The sequence below is a fragment of the Podarcis raffonei genome, chromosome 14 (genome assembly GCF_027172205.1).
Source record: "Podarcis raffonei isolate rPodRaf1 chromosome 14, rPodRaf1.pri, whole genome shotgun sequence".
NCBI classification, from domain to species: Eukaryota; Metazoa; Chordata; class Lepidosauria; order Squamata; family Lacertidae; genus Podarcis; species Podarcis raffonei.
Window position 1 is genome coordinate 31,327,016 of NC_070615.1, and position 17,231 is coordinate 31,344,246.

The window sequence follows — 17,231 nt, forward strand, 5'->3', positions numbered from 1 at the left end:
CAAGCTGTATAATTTCTCTTTTTTTTAGGACCCGGGGGGGGGGGGAGGTGGAACGGGTTGCCTAAGCTTCGTTTGGGAGAGAGAATTGCCCTTAATGAAGGCACCAGGGGCTCATAAGCGCATCTTTAGAACACAGCTCAGCACACCACCCACCTCGGATGCTTGCTGCGCCAATCCAATCCAAAGTCTGCCTTGAATTATGTGAGCACAGAAACTGATAAGGAAGCCCACTGGCTGATTTGCAAAACGTAAGGACATAAGAAGAGCCTGCTGGATCAGACCAAGGACCCATCTAGTCCAGCTTCCTGTCCTCACAGTGACCAACTAGCTGCCCCAGTGGGAAGTCCTACCAAAAGACTTCCACATTTCAAGTTGGCTGTAAGCCGAGATGGCCATCCATCGGCAGATCAGTGAGGGGGTTCTTTGCCAGTGGTATTTCTTCACACAGCTCGTAGTTAAGCCATGGAACTCGTTCCCACAGGAGGCAGTGATGGCCAACATCAGGGATGGCTTTAAAAGGGGACTGGACAAACTCATGGGGTGGACACAGCTATCAAGCCAGCGTGGTCTGCCCTGTCTCCGCAGTCAGAGGCAGCAATGCTTTTGAATACCCGTTGCTGGAAGCCACAGGAAGGGAGAGTGATGTTATGTTCTGTTTGCATGTTTCCCAGAGGCAAAGAGAGCCAGGACCATCTTCCTGCTGACCTGAGGGATCCTGAGAACAAACACGGCACACACAGGTCTCTGAGATAGGGCACAGGGCAGCTGCTACCTGGCCCCGATGCTCAGCCGCAGTCAGCAGTGATGGAGACGGCAGCAGGGATGTTGGCTGCCAGGAACTGAGCAAGCTTGGTGAGCTGTCATGGCAGAGACATGACAAGAGAGCAGCTTGGCGGAATCCAAAAGAGCTGGAGCGGATACAGCGATCCTCCACCCACAGGGGGAACCAAGAGAAAGTGAGAGCCAACATAGTCTCCACCTCCCCACTCCACACACCCCCCCCCCTTGCAGGAGTAAAAGTACAATGTGGACATTTCAGCTCTGCCCTCCTGAGAAAGTGACTTTTCTCCACCAGACTCAAATTTCAATGTTGTCTGGCCTGAAGGAGTCAGGTACAAGTTCTGTTGGGCATCCCTTGTAGCCTGCGGGCTGGCACATGTTGGCGTCCATACAAGGGGAGATTTGCTGGGGGAGGGAAGTGTGCAGAGTAGCTGCCCGCTGGTTTCCTGACTGGTTCCGTCTGCAAGACCTCTCCCTCCCTCCCTCTCTATCGAGAGAGCTTTCCACCAGCTCCTTCAGAACTTGGCCACATTGGAACAACGTGTGCGGCACAACTCTCTCTCCGCGCCCTGAGGAAAGAGCTCTTGGGTGCTGCCCAAACTCCCCTTGCAAACCCGACGCCTGACGTGGCGGCACTGCCAGGACCTGGAAAGCCGTGCGCTGGGTGGAGAGGGAATCGTGCAGCAGACACAGGGAAGCAGCTTCACGAAGCTTCCAGCTCAGCCCTTCTACTCCGTTCATGGAAGGCAAAGCCCAACTGGCGGCAAAGACGCTTGGAAACAGCAGAGATGTGCAGCGAGGCCCATGTGGCTACCCTGCAAATATCCACCATGGGGTGTGCAGTGCAGAGAGCTGCACCCCGCAGAGAATGAGCTGTCAACCTGGGGAGACACCTTCGGCAGAGCCCAATAGGCTTGCACTAAAGGTAAAGGTAAAGGGACCCCTGACCATTAGATCCATTCGTGACCGACTCTGGGGTTGCGGCACTCATCTTGCTTTATGGCTGAGGGAGCTGGCATGCAGCTTCCAGGTCATGTGGCCAGCATGACTAAGCCGCTTCTGGCGAACCAGAGCAGTACACAGAAACGCCGTTTACCTTCCCGCCGGAGCGGTACTAATTTATCTACTTGCACTTTGACGTGCTTTTGAACTGCTAGGTTGGCAGGAGCAGGGACCGAGCAACGGGAGCTCACCCTGTTGCGGGGATTCGAACCGCCGACCTTCTGATCGGCAAGCCCTAGGCTCTGTGGTTTAACCCACAGCGCCACCCGCGTCCCAAGTGCCACCTGCGTCCCACTATGGCTTCTCTAATCCACTGAAAGAGAGCTGAAGTGGAAACTTTCTGCCCAGGTGAGCATCCCCCACCCAAGAAAACATACAGGGCCTCCTATCAAGGTAAAAATGGAGGGCCCTACAGATGCCCGAATTATTTCTGTTCCTTATCAGTGGCTGGAAGTGACAGGAGGGGAGAGTTGCTCTTGTGCCTAGGTCCTGCTTGCGGTTTCCCAATGGGGCATCTGCTTGGCCATAGTGAGAACAGGATGCTAGACTAGCTGGGCCATTGGCCTGACCCCACAGGGCTCTTCTTACATTCTTAACTAACTCGTACAACGTGAAAACCCTCACAAAGCGAAACAACTAATATGCTTCAAGTAGGCATTCAAAAGCTCAACCTTATGCCTTCTAGTCCCATAGGCACATTGTCTTCTTTCAAAGTCTGAACTTGGCATCAAGAGTAGGAATGGGAGGGATTTTGCTTTTATTAGCATTTCAATACAAACCCATGTACGTAATTCACAGGAGCCAAAATAGTAAGCGAACTGAAACACAGGAACCCTCTGGAATCCAGCCTCTCTCAAATCATGGGATGCATTTCGCCCACCCAAAAATGTGCATATTGGGGAACGCATATTAGGGGAAGACGGGTGTGCACAAACATATATATATTCCTTAAGGCAACATACAAAAAATGAATTACAGAGAACTGCTTTGCAATAATGTCTACATTAGGCAAGATTCGACTCAAGAATGCAAACTAAACAGCTGATGAATTTTCAAGAGCAGTTCCTCCACACCCTTTTTTAAAAACACAAACTGACCCCAGGAAACTCACTAGATTTGTAGTTCTGTGAGGGGACTAGAGGTCTCCTAACAGCTCTCAGTACTTTTAACCAACGATAGTTGCCAGGATTCTTTGGGGGAAGCCATGTCTGCATAAAGTGATATGAAAGTGCTTTAAATGTATAGTGCAGATGAGACCCAATATTAGAAAAATGAGAAGCTGAGAAAAATTAAAGGTGACACAGTTGTCCATCCCTGATCAAGACACTGCAAAAGGTGACTGGGTCCCTTTAAAACGCAGCTGATTTACTTCCAGCAAAAGCAACCAAAGGTCCTCATTAGCATTTAAAGACTGAAAAAGTGAGCGAGGCACTGGAGCTGACTGCCCACAGAAGCTGAATCTGCCACAATTTTTCTTGATAGTTTTTACTCCAACAGGCTCACAGGACAACCCTTTTGGAATCTCCTCGTTGCAATGAGCTGGCAAAAGCTGTCTCCCTTCCCCGCAAGCTGCAAATGTTAAAATATCACTTTCCTACCTATTTAGAAAGTTAGCACTAAAATCCAGTAAGTAAAGTGGTGATTCTTTCTTTTCCTTTCTTTTCCTTTTTTTGAAAAAATAATCTTCTCTTCCCTCCACCTTCCCCTGAGCTGTCAGCACTGCAGGAATATGTGAGAGGCAGTTGGCTGAAGCCAGACCAGCATGCCAGCCACTTCTGGCAGCTGCACCTGGCCCCTGGCCAGCGGAAGAGGCAATTGTGCTACTGGATCATGAACCGTTTGCCAGGGGCGAGGGAAGGGGCTGAGGGGCTTGGCTGGAGCATGCCATTTCTCCTTTCTGTCCTCATCTGTGCTAGAAAATACCTTGATCGTTAAAAGGAAGCAATGACTGTAATTCAAGACAATGCGCTCTATGTGGGGCTTCCCTTGTGCTTGAAGCTGCAGTTAGTGCAGGATGCTCCAGCATTGGTGCTGACAAGAGTCAGTCTCTGGCAGCACATAAGTCAAAGATCTGCCCCATTTGCTACAAGGCCAAATTCAAGGCGATTCTATGAGTATATCAAGCCCTTAACAACTTGGGACCTGAGAGATCACCTTAACCCAGGCATGGCAAAACTTGGCCCTCCAGCTGTTTTGGGACTACAACTCCCATCATCCATAGCTAACAGGACCAGTGGTCAGGGATGATGGGAATTGTAGTCCCAAAACAGCTGGAGGCCAAATTTGGCTATGCCTGCCTTAACCCATATATGGCCACTCAACCACCTCAGTCTGCGGAACTGGGACAGTTACAGGCGCCATATACAGTAATACTTGTCCCACAGTTATAAGAAACAGATATTTTGGTGTGGCAGCACCTGCACTTTGGAACTCCCTGCCTATTGACACCTTTACTGTGCTCTTTTCAGCACCTGCTGAAAACATTTTTGTTTGGGCAAGCCTATCCAAAAACACAAAATGTTGACAGGTGTTTTGATCTGGGGGAGAACTGTGTATGCCAGCACCTCAAGCTCCTTGAAGGAAAGGTGGACTACAAATGCAACCAATGGTGTCCCTGCCCAGCAAGTCCCATCCTTGACACCATAAACCATAGGAGGATCATATCACTGAGAACCCCGCTGAAAGCTGAACATGAGCAGAAAGCCTGGAAAAAAAACCCAATCCTTCCCCAAAGAGATAAAATGGATTGCACAAAGAATCATAGAATTGTAGAGTTGGATGGGATCTACTGTGACTCCCCTGCATTGCAGGATCTCAGCTAAAGCATCCATGACAGATGACCATCCAACCACTGCTTAAAAACCTCCAAGGAAGGAGAGGCCACCACCTTCTGAGGGAGTCTCTCTCACTGTCGAATAGCTCTTACTTGTCAGAAAATTCTTCCTCGTGTTTATGAATCACAAAAATATGTATCTTCCTAACATGACTCTCAGCAAAATCTGAGTCACTGCAGTTCTGTTTTCTTGAACTAGTAATTTGGCAGGGAATAGGGGGTTCCAAATTCATATTTACCTCTGGTGGGGGAAAAGGGTTGGGAGGCAGATTGCAAAAGGAAGGCGGCAAGCAGTGGGATGGGTAACTTCCCCTTAAACTCGTTTCACACAACAAATCTTGTAGCAGTCAGAACTCTCCCCCCCCCACCCCAACCTTCTACTCCTTTAATTTTGGAGAGGGGAGAACAGGAGCTCGGACACAGCTAATTTTCTCTGGGCCTGGTGGTTAATCTAGAGAAACGTAGTTAACAGAGCCTAGCCACCATGACTCCAATAACAATTATAAAAATGTCTAATAAAACCTTGCATGTAATGTCAATTAAAATCTTGAAAAGCACATTTAAGTGGGATATCGACATTAAACTTTATTGCTTCCTTTGCAGAGCAGGAGTATTGTCAATAAAAGTCATTTTGAATGAAGGAAAGAACAGTAAATATTAAATAAACATGTGTGTGTGTGTGTGTGTGTGTGTGTGTGTGTGTTTCAAAATCCTTTAACGGCAAAAGAGTGGCCTATTATGCTGGGATTTGTTCTCCTTGCTTAGACTCCTTTGGGAAAGAAAGTCAGTCAGTAATAGCAAACTGTCCATAAAATGTCAATTAAAGGGCAATAAGAGGAATGTATTTAACAATAGGTCATTATGAGTCGGTTATTGTACGTAATTTCCTTTTCTGGGATGCACTGGCTACTTGGTTAGCACTTGTGAAATTCCCTCCTCCCTGACGCAGCAAACAAATTGTTGCACCGCAGCTTAAGGGTTTTGTTGCACTTATTTTGTTGATGGAATATATAGAGGACATCTCTGGACTGCATGCAGGCTTGTGGGATATTTTAGCTTCAATTGCCCATGCATGCACACAAAGAAGTAGAAAGGCTCTAGCTCCAGTCCTGAAACCTTTGTTTCAAGGGATCAGAAGGCAACAGAGCTATCAAAGTCCTCTTTCTGGCACCTTGAAAAGTCTTTGCCAGTTACAATAGGCCAGCTTTCCCCAAGCTGATGTCCTCTGGGTGTTTTGGACTACAACTTCCACCAGCCTCCTCCTCCTCCTCTTATGGCTGGGGGTGATGGGAGTTGTAGTCCGAAATGGTGATGCTGGCTAGGGCTGGTGGGAACTGAAGTCCAATGATCCAGGTCAGGGGAGGCTGCAGTAAATAGTACTGGACCAAATGAACCAAGGGTCATTTAGGTTAACCAATTCTCCTATAAGTGAGAATAACAGCTAAAGTATGAATGGCTGATGTGTTTCCAGGTCTCCCTCCCATCTGTTTTGAATATCAACATTGCTGTTACTTCCTTGTAACTGATACCATCTAAGCACGACAGATGAGAGTTCGTTATTCTGCAAAGTGACATCCTCGTTGACGATGCTACACACCAACATCAACGTCACTCTCAGGCAGGGAGGTGAGGGAGAATCCTGACACCTAACACAGCAGAACATATTGCAGCTTGGAAAACTGCAACCCGCAGATCAACACCTTATGCTGAGGCAGATCATTGCTTGATCTTTCTCAGTGCTGTCTATACCAATGGACAGTGGCACTCTTGGATAGGGAGGCTCTTTTGCCAGCCCTACCTGGAGATGCTGAGGATTGAATCTAGGACCTTCTGCATGCAAAGCAGATGTTTCACCACTGAGCTAAGATTCTGGTCCTTATGGTTTTGAACAAAGGCGTACTTTAAATAGCAACATGGGAAGTTTCCATATGCTTAAGTCAGACCATTGGTTCGTCTAGCTCCATTTTGTGTACACTGACTGGCAGAGGCCTTCCTGAGGTTTAGACCAGAGTCTTCTCCCATCCCTACCTGCCGATGCTGGGGAATTGAACCTGGGACATTTTGCATACAAAGCAGATGCTCTGTAAATTGAGCCGTGGCTTTTCCCCAGAAAGAGGGGCAAACTGGCCAGATATGGCAACTCTACCCAGCCTGGGTGATGTGTTTCTCCCTTGCTCACATGTCAGCCTTTAAAAAACTCAACCAGCATTTTTACGGTTTGCCCACAGAGTTTATAGCAAGCTGCTCTCCCATTTATACAGCATGTGTACTACCATAAAAGCCTCCGCTGCTACTGCACGGCTCAGAGGCGACACAGAAGTCGTGTGAGTCATAAACGGAAGCAGAAAGCTAACATTTCATTAAGGATGTAGCTTTAAATACACTTTAAAAAATAAGGATTTAAGTTATGAGAATTCAGGAAATGGCAGCTCAAGTCTACACAGCTCAGATCTAGGGATGGAGGAATAATCTAATTGGTTCACTTTCTGCTGAAGACCAGATTCAATGTCCCCCAAAATTGCTCGTCCATCAAAATACAACTATCAGCAGTCTTTATGCACTTCTCCAGATCTTGCAAAGCAGCGCTGTTATTCTGATGCATTAAAAACATACACAAACGGCATACAATTTACACAAGATTTTTCATGCTCTCTTGTGGAAAATCCAGACTAAACAGAACAGGCCTATAAGTAAGCACCTTAATAAAAGAGAATTACATGAAAATGATGTATAGGTGGTATATCACACCAGTTAAGTTAGCAAAGATGTATAGAACAGAACAAAAGATTTGCTGGAGATGTAAAAAAAAAAAAAGGAAGGAACGTTTTACCATATGTGGTGGGAATGTAAGATTGTAAAAAAAAATTGGGAAATTATTTATAACAAATTGAAAGAAATGTTTAAAATAACATTTGTAAAGAAAACAGAAGCTTTTCTATTGGGTATTTTAGGACAAGATGTGAAGAAAGAATACACTATTTATGTATGCGACAACAGCAGCAAGAATTTTAATAGCACAAAACTGGAAGACGGGAAAAATACCATCCAAAGAACAATGGCATGAAAAGTTGATGGAACATGCAGAATTAGCAAAATTGACAGACAAACTGCGTGAAAAGGATAATGGTGACTTCGGAAAGAATAGGAACCTTTTGTAACATATTTGCAGAAACAATGTAAAAGTATGGATTCTTTGGCAGGGTTTAAATAAACATATACAATGTAATTAGACGGAACAAGAAAGGTAACAATGTGATAATATACTACTATATATAAGCAGCAGAATGCAACAAATAGTTTAACAAACCTGAAATGGAAACGGAGGGAAGCCAAAGGGGGAGAGGGGAATTTACAAAACGATTGTTGGTTAAGTTGAATAATGTATGATATATGTATGAAAAACTAATAAAAAGTGATTTATTTATTTTAACAGGTAAGCACTGGTGAAGCTGGCACAGAACAGGTTCATACTTGTCCATCTGCATTGCAGGGGTCCCCTTGGGGTCTGCATCCTTGGGGTCCCCCCAACTCTACAATTCTATGATTCTACAATTCTATGATTCTACATCTATCCCTTTTTGGGTCTTGTAAGCTGCTTCGTGGAAGGGAAGCAAGCCTAGGGACTGAAAGTTATCCGAGACAATTGGATTCAATTTAATTTGATGATTTTAGTCTGTTGTTCTTTATTACTGCTATTAGACCAAGGGGTTGTTAATTTTGTATATCAGTTCAGGTTGTAAAGGGCAGAACGAAAACAAATTAATATTCTAAGGGCCTGGTAAAGAATCGCAGAAGGCAGAATTTGATTACTGTGGTTCCCCACCTCAATACTAGACATTTGGGGTGTTGCTGCTGTTTTTGTTTTAAAAGGAAGGGTCTGGTAGCAACAGGGGCAAGGCTCCCCCCCCCCGAATAAGGATTGGCTTTCAGGCCGAAAATCCAGTCTCACCTGGAAAAGGATCTGCAGGATCCCGTGAACGAGGCACAGGCGTCGCCCGAGGAAGATGAGGAACGGCACAGCCAGCTCAATGAAGTGGTTGAAGAGCGTTTCGAACTGGTGGAACCACCATGGCGAACGATGCATATAGTAGGAGATGGGGTTGGGCACAGGCTGGGTCTGAAAGGGGCAGAAAAGGAACACAGACAGACGTCAGTCAGGGAGAGGATCGCCCCCCAGAACCGGACATTCGCACCACTTCTCTCCTGATTAGTCAGTTAGCACAACTCTCTTGCTGCAACGCACCTAGATCCCTTTTCCTCAGAGAAGTGTACCAAAAATGAGGGAGAGAGCTACATCATTATTAGTTACTAATTTATATCCATTAGTACACAATTTAAATTATCATTGCAATTAGTAATTCATTTATTCATTTATGTATTATTTATTAATTGATCTGTTGTAGCTTTTTTTAGTTCATTTTTTTAAAAATTGCCATAACCTCCCTTGGGACTTGCTGGTAATAAATTTAACAACAGCAGCAGCAATATAATCCTACTTAGTGTAACAATTATAAAATTTGCCTACCAGTAACATGCTGCTTCTAAGCAGTTTATAAGAATAAAATTTGTTATAAAATATCCATGTGCAATGAAAATACGCAATAAAACAATTCCAGCAACACGTTAAGGACACCCATTGCTATAATATACAATACAGTGGTACCTCGGGTTACATACGTTTCAGGTTACATATGCTTCAGGTTACAGACTCCGCTAACCCAGAAAAACTTTGCTTCAGGATGAGAACAGAAATCGTGCTCCAGCGGCGTGGCGGCAGCAGGAGGCCCCATTAGCTAAAGTGGTGCTTCAGGTTAAGAACAGTTTCAGGTTAAGTACGGACCTCCGGAACGAATTAAGTACTTAACCCGAGGTACCACTGTAAAGCCACCCTGTGATATGAAGGGGAGCCCACACGCTGCCACTTCAGGAGGTCAGAATCAGCCAGAAGTCAAAATAGGAGCCTGTAGGTCTGTCACCATTTCTGGGGAGACTTTTGAGGCTGCTGAGTGAACGAAAGTGATGCCAGCCAGGATAAACGTCAAGGTTGCAGACTCAATCCCCGTATGGGACAGCTGAATATTTTTGCATGCAGTGGGGGTTGAACTAGATGATCCGAGTCTCTTCCAACTCTACAATCCTATGATTCTAAGCAACAAATAAAGGCCTGTCTCTGACTAAGCTTTACTCAGGGTAGGCCTATTAAAATTAATAACTCTAATTTAGCCATGCCCATTAATTCCAGTGGGTCTACTCTGAGAAGGATTAATACAAGATACAACCCCATGACGGCATCCAACTCTCCGTGAGTGAGTGAGTTCAGGGGTTTGCAGGGGATGTTTGCTTTCAGATACTGGAAGTAAACATGACAAGATATGTAACTGGCCTCAAACCAAGAACTCAAACATGAATCACGCAGCGCTGGAAAAAAGAGCGGAGCAATTAAAAGCAAACAAACAACAACAAGAAGTCAAGAGGAATTCATCTTAGCGTATCTAACACAGGCACTATTCATCCCCAGTGTTTTTGTTTTTTAAAGAATCCCTGACAGCCACGCAGAGATGGCCTGGAAAGCCGACGATAATTGAAGGAGACGCAACACATCTTTAAATTGTTTGCAGCTAAAACATCAATAACAACAACAGTCAAAAATACACACACACACAAAATTACAAACACCACGAGGGGGAATATGATTACGAAGGATTGTCCCGGCTGCCAAACACTGTAACTAATGCAAGTCCTTATTAGCAAAGCTGGAATTAATCATACTGTTGCTTTATACGCTTTCGAGCCGGCTGGAATTCCCTCGGGACAGAATACCGCATCCTTCCTTCCGCTGACACTGGGGCAGGATGGAGCAAGCCACGGGGTCACGGTGCTTTGCCAAACCCCTACACCAAGGGGGCAGGAGGTCAGGGGATTCCTGCATCCGGGGTCAGAGAACCTATAGGTTTCCAGAGGCCCTCCCTCGGACGGGAGCTGGTTTGAGTTAGTCTGAGTTAGCGAGACTGGGCAGAAGCTCTATGCGGCGATTCCAAGATGGGAGGAAATACATTTTCCTTCCAAACCGGGGGGGGGGGGCAGGGGTGGAGCACCTTCTCTTGTCCATGCAGGACAAAGTATTATGGCGCTTGAAATGCACGTTCTGTTGCAGGGGATTGGACTAGACTCTTGGAATCCCTTCCAGCTCTACAATTCTATGGTTGTTCGGGTGATCAGGCAGGGCGGCTCTTGATAGCCAAAGGCAGCTGAGGTCCCGTTAGCCACGGATGTGATTCAAAGCATAGGACGCAGGTATATGGTTGGGCACCCAGGCGAAGGGAACGTTTTGCTAGACTAGCAAGTGTTGTGGGTTGATTTTCAAGGCTGGTGTGCGTGCTTCAGTTCTGCAAGAAAATAACACCACGGAGCAAGGCCTCGTCCGCATTTGGCTGGTCAAGCTTAGGGCAATACTGCCCTTAACTCCTTAGGAGAGTGCCTAGGTTTTACCAAGATACCTGTGCAGCTCCTGACATGTTAACAGATTCACACAGCACCCCTGCAGGTTCGTTTGCTGTGAATTAATATGTCCTCATGCCCAGGTATGTGTAGATACAACAATGCACACTCTCTAGCCTGATTTGCAGTGCACACACCTGGGTGCAAGCCTATTATAGGCAGCAAATACATACAGTAGCAAAGGCTAAATATATCTCCCTTTCAACCACTTTTTTTTTTTGGAAACATGCCCCCCTACTGCAATAAATAAGTATGTCCCATAAAAGTTTAAAAATGTGAAACTCCACTGCCTGGATGAAAGCACACAAGGACCTAAATTTTAGGATGCAAAGAGGAGGGGCGGGGGCGGTTCTTCCGTAACGAAACATCAAAATAATTACATCCCTAGAGAGCTTTAATTTGTAATTTTTAAAAGTTACCTTACAAGCTTTGGCTGCACTGAAACTCCCCCCCCCCCAACCCCATCAATGACACTCTTCAATTCGGAGGAAAACATGCCAGACTCTGCCCACCCTGAGACGGGCGAACGAGCCAAGGCGATGTCTGTTTGGCTCGGGTGCCTGCGCGACCGTAAAACGCTTGCAATTTACTAGAGACGTAGCGCCGCACCACTTTCCCCAAGGACTGAAATAAACTTCAGATGTACAGCAGATATATATATATTTCCCCAGTATAGAAGGCAAGGCTTGGGAAGCAGTGTGGGGAGAGGAGTGGATTTTGCTGGTTCATTTTTAACCCGTTCCCTCGGCCTTGTTTCTACAAAGCTCTTCATTTTAAAATGAGGGACAGATCCCCTTTTCTGTGCTATGATGCATTTTATATTGAGCGGCAAATGTGATTGGGGAACAGGAGGGCGACCATTTGATCGTGATCGAGTGGCCTGCTGATTTCAGTGGAAGGTGTACCTCCTGTGCCGAACCCTTAATGAGATTTGGAAGCGCTTAATGGGAGCTGGTTAGTGTCCACCAGGAGTGGCTGAATCTGTCACAGCTTCTGTTCCTCTCCATCTTTGGGCTTGTCCACACTTCTGCTTTCTCTGCTGCTTTCTCTCCAGGAAAACCCACTCGAAGCAAACATCAATCAGGTTTTCAGTGGCAAAGAGCGGGTTTTCCCAGAGAAAGAAGTGGGGTAATCAGAAAACCCCTGAAGCATGGGACAAGTGGGTGTGTGGAAGAGGCCAATCTCTCATTTAAGCACATCTGTCTTTTTCCCCTTTTTAAAAAAAGTTCTCATAAAAAAATTGTGAGCATTGTAGTACAGTGGTTAAGAACTTAATTTGTTCCGGAGGTCCGTTCTTAACCTGAAACTGTTCTTAACCTGAAGCACCACTTTAGCTAATGGGGCCTCCCGCTGCCACCGCACGATTTCTGTTCTCATCCTGAAGCAAAGTTCTTAACCTGAGGTACTATTTCTGGGTTAGCAGAGTCTGTAACCTGAAGCGTCTGTAACCTGAAGTGTCTGTAACCTGAGGTACCACTGTTTCTGTTTCTCATAATATCGAGAGTTTTGTATCTAGTCTTGCCTGATGGAATGTTACCATCACTGATACATGCACCCTTACAAAATACACATTTTTCCAGGCATATTTGGGGCTACAGAATTGCATTGCAACATTTGTATGCGTGCAAATTACAAAAGATAGCTGTGTCTTAGTTGGCAGCTTGTTTTTGGGATGTGTGAATTAGGCAGGTTTGCCTGAAAATGCAAACTGAATTTCCGCCCCATCTCTGGATTGCTCGGCCAACAGCGATTTCCTTGGGAAGGGCTAGAGTTCTGCAGCAGAGCATCTCTGCCTAGCATGCAGAAGGTTCCAGGTTCGGTGCTTGATGGCATCTCCAGGTAGGGCTGGGAGAGACTCCCTGTCTGGAACCCTGGAGAGCAACTGCCAGCCAGTCAGGGCAGACAATACTGAGCTGAGTGGACCAATGATCTGACTCAGTATAAGGCTGCTTCCCCTGTCCCAATGTGCTCCACACTGCCCCCAAACCCCAAGTTAGTGACATGGCTACAGCACCATAAAAGAGCCTCAGTGGCCCCCACTCTGAACAGAAACAGAGGAGGCTGCTTTGCAAATATTACCTATTTATTCTGAGCATTCCTGGGGAAACGCAGAGCTAAAATTACATTAGAAAACCATGGCTCCATTCAGGGTATTTGTTTGTTCAGAATCCCTGCAAAATATTTAAGAGTTGGCAGCAGCAGCTGTGGGTGGGAGAAGGGACATTATAGCTCTGCATTCCAGGTCCTTCACCCACCAATTTGACCCCGTGTTAGCTAACACAGCCCAGGTCACATGTTTGATCCATGCTGAAGTCCTTGCAGAAGGGAGGAAGCAGACCGAGGGGTAGCAATGGAAGGGGTGCCAGGCATAGTAACCTTACCCCTTGTATCCTCCAGTGATAAGAAGACAAGAACCTCGTTAGACCATTCAAATCCAGCATCCTCTGGCCAGTGACATAAGAACAGCAGAAGAACCTGCTGGCTTGGAGCCACAGTGGCTCATCGAGTCCAGCATCTTGTTGTCTTCTGGGAAGCCCACAATCAGGACCTGGACCACCTAGTCTACTAGGAGCAGAATTTAACCAGAAATATCTCAGGCTCCTTACATCCTGTATTTGTCACATGCAGTACTGCTTGTTGAAGGTTTTAAACGGTTGTTTTCAACTAATAATTTCATAGTTTTATTCTTTTTGTAAACTGCATTGAAGTTGCTAGTGTTTTTAACAATCAAACAGGATATTGCTTTGATGAAATAAATAATTAATCTGAATGAGTCGCTTTGGACGATGGCACAGTTCACATCTCCGATACCTTTCCAGGCACAGAAGAGAACAGGGGCAGGGGATGTGCAATTAGCCGACAGTATGAAACTGGCCTTAAGAACAGAAGAAGATGCTTTATACGGAGTCAGACCTTTGGTCCATCCAGGTCAGCACTGTCTGCCCTGACTTGCAGTGGCTCTCTAGATTTTGATATGGGAGTCTTCTCTAGCCCTACCTGGAGATGATGGGGATCGAACCTGGCACCTTCTGCATGCAAAGCAGGTGCTCTACCACTGAGCTACGGCCCTGCCATAGCCTTGGGTCCTGCCCTGACACTTGGTAAGGCTTTGAGATGTAACCCAGCTAAGAGCCTCATGGACTTTTCTCCCTGGACCTGGCCAAGTGGACGGCATGCGTGGGGGAAGAAGATGCTCTCCTTCCTTGCCCCCAAAACAATAAGCAATTGGGAGATTTATTTCATTCAGCCATACTTTCACTGTTTCCCTCTTAGCAAGAATGAGAAAATAATGAGGTTTAAATCCCACCCCCTGCTTTCTAAATTAACTTGATTCCAACCTGCAGAAAACACCCAGGTCCACTTTCCTTTCCAGGGTCTCCTCTTGTCCGCCTCTAAGCCATCTTTGCAGCCAGAATTATATTCTGTCAGGATTATTTTCGTACCGTCATAAATATGACGCACGTTGAACCAGGCCAAAGAAAAACCGGGCACGGGGTGGTGGTGGGAGTGAGTCGACAGAGGGAGTTTACTTTAGGGAAGCTAACGGCTCGTGCCTGTGTTTAGATTAGGGCGTTTTGGGGTCTGGATAATTTTCACCCAAGAGTGTAATAAAGTGATGTTGTGGGGAGGGGGGGGGAAACAGTGAGATCTTTCATAAAGCCTGTTCCACAAAGAGCGAATTGTGCCACTAGGAGCTCTCTACCTTGCTCAACGGTGAATTCCCTCAACTGGGACGCGGCTTCATTTTAAAGCCAACTTTCGAATGAAAGACGCTGGCTAGAGGGCTGGAGGGAGTGGATCTAAGGCAAACACTGGAGGGCTGTCTAATTTTAAGAGGCACACGTTAAAATCTAAGATCATCTCTCTCAAATAAGTCTGTTGCAACTGGCATATTATATAAGTCACATTTTATTTTTCCTTTTTTTAAAAAAGAGCGTTGCTACCTGTTTGCAGTTTTAAAGGCTGTTCTTATTTTAGGAGTCTCAGCCGTAAAGAAGTCAGAACACTTATTATAGACAGTGTTCATCTTGATTGTTGATGAGGTGGACAAGTAATTTCATAAATAATAAGGGTGAATGCAAATGCAATTTCAAAGGGGAAAGGGAACGGGGTGGGTGGGGAGGGGACGACCAATACACAATTAATGACAGACATCTGCATTAGAATGAGAAAAGGATTCAATATAAATTAAGATAGTTAAGCATGCAATTAGTTTGTTGAGTGTCTGCAACTACATTATACTAAGAACAGACCCACTGAAATGACTGAACCTAACTTACTCAGGTCCATTCATTTCAATGGATCTCTTAGATACAACACAGAGACATAAACGATGGACCTTTCCTTAAAGATAAAGGCCCATATAAATTAAGATTGTATCCAGCCTTCCTAAGGCTCATGTAAGGAGATACTGAGTAAAGAAATGACTTCATCTGTTTCCCAACTCCCCCTTTTAAACATATATGTTTTCTCAACTTTTGCCATTTCAGTTCTCCTCCTTGCTTTCACCAATGAATGCTTTCAAACTGGGCAGCGGCGGCGGGGGAAGGCTGGGGGTTCCCCACTTCCTTGCCAATAAAGTTCTCTCCCCTGTCTGAAAGGTTCTGCATGTAGGTCTTTCTCAAGATAGCCCAACAGGAGAAATGCTACTTGGTATTGAAATATCATTTTTGAGGGCTGGAGGAATGTCCTTCTCCCTTTCCTTTCTTTTTAAAGTCATTTTTATTGGGGCTAGGTGCATATGAAACTCATGCAGTTACTTTGGAAAATGCAGAGATGAAAAACCAAAGAAACATAGAGTAGCAACTTGATGTGACATAATGCCCAATAGCGTAGTGGCAAATTCAGAAAAAGTGCAGAATCCCCGTGTTGTGTTTTCTATGCACTGACATGGGCAAATGATTTGGAGTGCTCTAATATCATCTTTTGGACTGACTTAGGTTGTGTCTTCCTTGTAGTTCCATTGTGCGTAGCAGAATTTGAACATCATTCTCTTGAAACTGGAGCCCCTTGTGTTGTCAGTGTTCCTGAATGTTCACAACTCTTCGGTGTTCCTCCTGTGTGTCTTCTCCAGAGTGACCCTAGGAGCCAATCCTCAGTGACTGACTCACTTCCTTCAGTACAAAGGATGAGAAGCCTTTTCCTCAGGGGCCAAGCCACTCCCCTTTCATGCTGAACTGGGTGGCTGAAGGACTCTAAAGATAGGGACCTTGCTGCAAAAAGTTAACGGGTCTTCAAGATCCTGAAACCACAGACCACGACACTTCTGCATATACCACCATGCCTAAATAGCAAGGGATTCGTCCCTACAAAAGCAAGCCACAGCTGATAGGGCGAGGGGCAAGAATGCTATTCAATATTTACAGCTGTAAAACAGAAGGGGGGGGGGAAATCCACTACAAAATCAAGCACCAGCACACTAACATGGCAGTTATCTCAAATGAACCAGGCCATAGAATCACTGAGTTGGAAGAGACCACAATAATAATTCTAATCCAACCTACCTGCAACATAGGACTCTTCCATTCATCGTGGTGCTCAAACCCACAACCCGGAGATTAAGAGTCTCCTGCTCTTCCAACTGAGCTAAACAGAGCCATCCATTATCAATGTTTCATAAAGATTAATCATGGACAGTTTGAGCAGAGTTTTAGTATGTTTGCTTTGCTAACAAGGGTTCCAAGGACTTTGGGGGCACACCCCATGGGAGTGGGGGGGGGTTCCAGGAAAACCTCCCACCTCACTAATCTCACGTTATGGTGCTCAATGATTTCATGTGGTCTGCCATTTCTAAGTGATGCAACCTCATGCAAACTTCCTGGACTACCAGTACAGTGATACAATGCAGCTATCCTTCGATTCTGATTTTGTGCTTCTCCGAACTTTTGCAACACAGCTCAGAAAAATGTTGTACCATACCAAAAATGTGTGTTCTGGGATTTTTTAAAAAAGCATATACAAATGTGAATTTTGTGAAATGGACTTGTACAGAAACGACTCAAATGTTTCTGCGGACACCTAGCCACCAGGGGAGATGGTGTGTGGGCACAAGACATGCACAGGGCACACAAATACACACTGATGCCACCCCCACACTACACATGCCCCCGTCTTCTTC

General features: G+C 45.6%; 1 protein-coding gene across 1 annotated transcript in view; it reads right to left on the reverse strand.

Annotated features, from left to right (window-relative positions):
* Positions 1-17,231, reverse strand: part of LMF1 (lipase maturation factor 1) — a 160,555-nt gene that overhangs the window by 50,498 nt on the left and 92,826 nt on the right. Inside the window, exon 6 of the mRNA XM_053364122.1 lies at positions 8,565-8,732. Coding sequence (XP_053220097.1) covers positions 8,565-8,732 — 168 coding nt within the window. The remainder of the gene's footprint in view (positions 1-8,564; positions 8,733-17,231) is intronic.